Source organism: Amblyraja radiata, chromosome 9 (genome assembly GCF_010909765.2).
Source record: "Amblyraja radiata isolate CabotCenter1 chromosome 9, sAmbRad1.1.pri, whole genome shotgun sequence".
Taxonomy (NCBI): Eukaryota; Metazoa; Chordata; class Chondrichthyes; order Rajiformes; family Rajidae; genus Amblyraja; species Amblyraja radiata.
In genome coordinates, this window is record NC_045964.1 from 36,498,749 (window position 1) to 36,505,010 (window position 6,262).

Here is a 6,262-nt window from a genome sequence, read left to right on the forward strand (position 1 = left end):
GTTGTAACATTAACTAGCTTTCTGCTGCAAGAGGGGCCAGGTCATCAGGTCCATCTGAAGAAGGGTCCTGATCCAAAACATCACCTATCCATGTCCAGTAAGTATTTTTCCAATGTACAATCACAGGTTCGGGTTTTACTTCTACCTGCCAATTCTACAATGCACATTCTTATTTCTCTTAAGTAATTTTTGTGTTTTTATTTCCTATTCTCTCTCAGTTTCTTCCCAATCTTCCATCTTAATCTGTCAAAGCTTAAATATTTCATTCTTCCTTCATAACTGTGAAATGACCTCTCCTGGAAATCATACTTCACACATACCTGTTAAACAACAGTGAAGCATCTGGACCACATTTTAATTAGATTCAAATTCTGATTCCGATTAGTTTATTGTCATAAACAGCAGGGTTCTCTTTAATTCCTTGTTCACATGGAGCTCGGAGAGTAAACAGTACACATGGTAATGATAGAATAGTAAATGCAACAATGAATGAAAAGCAGCAGAATGGTGCAAAGACTGTAGTGCCAATCTTGTATGTCCAACAGTATGATATAGGGTTTCAAATTCTAACCTGATCTACAATTCTTGTGTACATCAAATAAATCTCAAAGTGACTTTTGATCAAGATTCAGGCATTTGCAATTTCTTGTGCCTCCGTCTTAATTTTCATGGTTGTCTCAAACAAGTTTAGTTTTTACCCCAACAAAGAATGAAACGGATATTTATTCTTTCCTATTCAAGTCTATGCAATCATTCAATTTTATTCTAATATTAAGATGCTAAAGAACCTATAGTTACTACTGAATGCACAACAGAACAGCACAGTGGTGCATAGCGCCACAATGGACCTGCTAGCTCACAGTGTGTGTGTTCTGGATTCAATCCTGACCTAAGGTGCTGTGTGTGATGTTTGCACATTCACGCTGTGACTTACATGAATTCCATCCACTTTCCTCCCACATCCAAAAGATATGCAGGTTGGTTGGTCGGTTGTGTAGATGAGTGCTAGAATCTGGCCATGGGGTGGAGGGAGGAGAGGTTGAAGAGAATGTTGGGGGGAAAAAATTGAGATTGATGTAGGATTTGTGTAAATACATAGTCAACTGATTACACTATGATTAAGACTAGTGTATGTTTGTAACATTTTGTCTTTTTTTCTGCCAATTAATCCAAATGATTTGATATCAGTCCCTATTGGAGGCAGCAATTTTTATTCAAAATCAGATAAAAAATCAAGTCACCCTTTGATCAATAGCTAGCAGGGCACTGCATGAGATATTTATGTAGTGCCCTAGTCAGAGTCATCGGTCCCATAAGTACTCTTCCAATATGCACACCCCGTACTGATTGATGTATTTCATGTTTTTCCTGATTCTCTGTGTTTCCTGCACTTTGGTTCACAGGTCAAAAATAACTCTTTATCTCTTGAGCATCTTGATTTTATATTTATCTAGCACAGTAGAGTCCAAATACATCCACATATGCTGCCTCACCCGCTGAATTCCTCCAACACTTTGTGTTCCATTTGAACAAAGTTGGGTCCAACTAAAGGATCATAAATGTAACTATTGCAGTTTCCCAGTCAAAGTTATGGCATTTCTTATCTCAGGAAGGTCTAAGGTTGTTGATACACCTTCAGTTAATGTCTGGTGACTCTTCCGTTTTTTTGTGATATCGGATATTGCATTCACTTGAGTTTAGGTCTTGTAGGGAATTGTGAAGGACTTGCTTGTGACGCGATCATGCCTGTAAATCACCAAAGTATTGTTTCTCGTCTACTTTTGGCTAATGTCATTATATTTACAAGGTGAATCCAATTGTACATAAATTCTAAAACACATATATGTATAGGTGAAGGAATCCAAATTGTTAACTCTTCCTTACAACCACATCTATTAATTATTTACCTTCTGTTTCAACATTAAAAAGTCTTCTGAAACGATTCCAGGGTTCTCATCCCCCTACTAAGGGTAGTTTACTCACTGCACAGCAGTACTAATAAACCCCTTATTGAGCTATTACTCAGAACCACTGCAACACAATCCATTTGGTTTGTGCAAGTTGAATCTCCCCAAATTGATAGCAATGCTACAGATAACTAAAGTGCCATCTCTCCTTTCTGTTCACACTGCTTCACACTCCTGGCTGTGCAATTACCCCTTTTCCACCCTAACTCAATACATGACACCTGAATCATTGATGTTTCTGACATTTCATCAATCATCACCACTTTAATTGTTCCTTTAAACAATATTGGAATTTCCCAGTTCAATTTCCCAAATTGTTTTTAAATTCCTGTTATCTGGAATACTGAGCTGCTAAGAAGTGTCCTGGACTGGCATTCCTATTGTGTGAAACTGGTAGTAATCCCTACTGCTTTGTGGATCGTGGGTATTAATCTCTTTGCAACTGTCTGCAGAATCTTTTCCGCCTTTCTGCCGATGTTAGTAAAGATAATATGGACCATGACCTCAGTTTGTTCATACTCACTCCCCAGAATAATTAGAATAACTTACTTGGCCCCGGTACCAATATCTGTGCTCACAGAAGTGCAGGTCTGTCCCTTGAACATTGAATGTCATATCTCCATACTTTTCCTAACTTTATTCTCCATCTGTTATCACTTCCCAGCCAACAGCCAACACCCATAGTTGCTCTCCATGTGAGATCGACCTCCCATATACAGGGAGAAGACCCACAGTATCTTGGATTTATTGCATAGAATGGTTATTGCCCTCATCCAGGATCTGGACTGTAACACCAACCTGAGTAAGATCACTCAGTGGATTCCTGCGCCACCAGCCTGGGTGTTGACTTGGCAGTTTACCTCCATCTTATTGTGGCTTGTTCACTGATGCGCTGCAATTACTGTTCATGGTCAGAAAAGTGTATTTCACTGGAAAAATGCAATAAATGTTCAACCTACACATCATTCCATGGTAGTTTCATAGAGATCTACACTGTATGAAAAAACGATTAAACACAGCATAGTGACACAGCTGGTGGGACTGATGCCTCACAATGCCAGAGAACAAGGTTTGATCCTCAGCTTGAGTGCTGTCTCTGTGCATTGTGCATGTTTTCCCTGTGACCATGTTGACATTCTTTGGTTGCTCTGGTTTGCTCCCACAGTCTGGAGGCGTGCACGTTTGTAGGTTAGTTGTCTTCTGTAAATTTCACCCTAGTGTGTGGGGAGTGGATGTGAAAGTGGAATAACATCGAACTAGTGTGAATAGGTGATTGGCATGAACAACGGGCCGAAGGGCCTGATTCCATGCTGTATCTTTCAATCAATCAAAAACGATGGAATTGGATGAACAGCAGATTTTATTGGGGCCACACAAAGGTACACAAGCAATATATCTATGCTTTAATCTATGGAACACTAAACAGGGTTCAAGAGCATCAGACTGTTCCCATTATTGAGTTTGCTTGTCTATTTAATTCAACTATTTATATTAGAGTCACAGAGCACACAAACAGGCCCTCTGGCCCAACCTATCCATGCTGTCTAATTAGCCTAACCGACCCCCATGCAGCTGTCCAAGTGTCTTTTAAACATAGCAATGGTACCCATTTCTTCCTCTTCTTCCATATACTCACCATCCTATGTGTGGAAAAAAAATTCCGCTCTGGTCCTTTAAAAAAAAAAATCCCCTCTCACGTTATACCTATGCCCTGTATTTTTAGGCCCCCCTTCCCTGGGTAAAAGGCTGTGGCTGTCCACCTAATCTATACCCCTCATGATTTTATAAACTTCTATAAAGCCTCCCATACTCCAAGAGGAAAAGATCCTGCCTCTCCTTATAACACAACCATTCCAGGCCTGGTAACATCCTCATACATCTTTGCATCCTTTCCTGTTTAATTGTGTCCTTCCTATAGCAGGGCGGGTGGCCAGAACTATACGATGTATATGCATGCCTCAATTGGTTCCGTGAATGTCACATAAGTGCTTCTGGCATAATGTTGTATTGTGGGCATCAATTCACATTTACACCGGTGTTCATTACTGAATAATTTAGTATCTGCATCACTCTGTCCACTAACAGCTTTGACCTAAGGAGCTCGACCCGAAGCGTTACCTATTCCTTCTCTCTAGAGATACTGTCTAACCCACTGAGTTACTCCAGCTTTTTGTGTTTACGGTATAAACCAGCATTTGCAGTTCCATCCTACACTGACCATTCTACGTGTTGCCTGCACCGACTCATTGTGTTCCTTTACAATAATTCTGTGCTAACTCTCTCATTGTGTTTTATGCTCAATCCAGCCCATTTAGCTTCGCCAGTACACTGGGCAAGATTTGCTTCGACGTCTGCAAATATATTTTTGCAAAGCAAAGCGACTCTTTAAAGGGTTCATATCAAAAGTTCCTGCTTCCGACCATCACGCCACCGGATACGCAAGCCCTAACTGTGTTTGCCAGACTTCCCTTGGAGCTGAGGCGCACTTCAGTTTGATCTGCCTGGAAGTGCGAATCAAGTGCAGACAACGCGAACTCATATTTCACTCCGTCCCCGAGAAGGTCGCGCAAAGACGAAAGCTAACATGGTTCGTTTGGTCTTCATTTTCCTTTGGCTCCAGAATTGTTGGGAAAATTCAGGGGTTTGGTCTGAAACGCCAACGTTTTGCGACGGCGGTGCGTGCTACAGTTTGCACTGGGATGCGGGCTCATTTGTGAGGACAAAGGAGAAGTGTGAAGCTAAGAATGGGTTCCTCACCTCCATGGCCAGTGAGCGCGAAGCAAGGAGCATTGAGCGGCTTTTAGAGACCAGCGTGGATGTGGCGCCCAGACCGCTTCACCTGTGGATTGGACTTCACAGGAAGGTCAAGCAGTGTTACATTGCTGAAAAGCCGTTGCGTGGATTCCTATGGGTCAGTGGCAATGACCGCTCTACCTACAACGCCTGGACCCGGGAACCATTGAGGACGTGCACACACAGGAGATGCGTGGAACTTGTGGTAAACTTCACAACGCGAATACAACTCAAGTGGAATGATTCAACGTGTGACCCCAAAAGAAACGAGGGTTTCATCTGTAAGTACCCGATGTGCGAAAGCCTACAGACTGACATTAGAAACGTGGTTTATAAAACCCCTAACAATGCAAGCCAATTCTTTCCTCGTGTACCTCGAGGTTCGGTAGCAACCATTATTTGTGCCAACGGCAAGTCAGTCGCTGTGAAGTGTGAGCTACAGCAGGGGCGAGTCAACTGGTCTTCGTCCAGAAGCTTGGAATCCCTGTGCAACAACTGTCTGGAAGTTACAAGTAATGGTTCTTGTCGATTTGGATGCTTTCAGTCGCCCCGAGACTCCTTCTGTTTGTGCGACAAGGGTTTTTCAGTCAACCTCCAGCAGAACCAATGCGTTCCCGAGGGAGACTTGGAATATGGTTTTAACGTGACGTCCGGGACTTTCCCGAAAGACAGCGAGGACCCGTCTGCCAACACTGTCTTTGTATCAGCCTCCCCGGTATCAACATCTCACTTATCCAATCGCGCTGAAAATCCCGCGGCTACTCTTCCTCCCACTGTTGGGAGATCCGAACCTGAAAAACGGGAGGCACATTCCAACCTAATATATCAGGTTATTATTGGGGCCCTCGCTCTGATGCTGTTGGTCGCGGTTGCGGTGATAATTATCAGAGAGCGTCGTTACAGAGGTGCCCGGAAAACGGGAAACAATGGACTTCGAATAGAACCCAAACGTGTAGACACTGTTCACCAAGAGCACGACAGAGTCCATGAGAAGACCGTTATAAATGGTAATCACTACATGGATACTCCTTCAGCGAGTGAGAACGAAATTAACGAACCCAAGGAAAATGGTGAATTGAGAGTTTCGGTGGCACAATGAGAAACCGCGTGCTGGCGCTTTGCCTGAAGCTGTGATCCATGACTGGGCGAGCAGATTCTCACTTCAATACACAACAGATTTTGTTCTTTAAGAGTGCAACGACCGTTTAAAGTGACCAATACATAGAGGAAACAGTAATAATACCAAAATGCTTCTATCAACTGAAGACACAGAGCGCTGGATTAGCTTTGCGAGTCGTGCAGCATTTCTGGAGAACGTGGACAAACGATGTTTCGGGCCGGGTCTGAAGAAGTATCCTGACCCGAAACATTGTCTACTCACGTTCTCCAGTGATGCTGCTTGACCCACTGAGTTACTCCAGTGTTTAGTGACTTTTTTTTGTAAACCAGCATCTGCAGTTAGTTGTGTATTTCCATCAGCTGCACGGCAGAGATAGCGTCTC

At 42.9% G+C, this 6,262-nt stretch overlaps 1 protein-coding gene across 1 annotated transcript; it reads left to right on the forward strand.

Annotated features, from left to right (window-relative positions):
* The first annotated feature begins 4,331 nt into the window (after nucleotides 1-4,331).
* On the forward strand, nucleotides 4,332-6,095 carry clec14a (C-type lectin domain containing 14A). The gene has a single exon (XM_033027122.1). The coding sequence runs from the start codon at nucleotides 4,552-4,554 to the stop codon at nucleotides 5,857-5,859; it is 1,308 nt and encodes a 435-aa protein (XP_032883013.1). The 5' UTR covers nucleotides 4,332-4,551; the 3' UTR covers nucleotides 5,860-6,095.
* The last annotated feature ends 167 nt before the right edge of the window (nucleotides 6,096-6,262 follow it).

Bases quoted from the DNA above. Each gene is read 5' to 3' on its own strand.
- clec14a (XM_033027122.1), top strand. From the start codon at position 4,552: ATGGTTCGTTTGGTCTTCATTTTCCTTTGGCTCCAGAATTGTTGGGAA.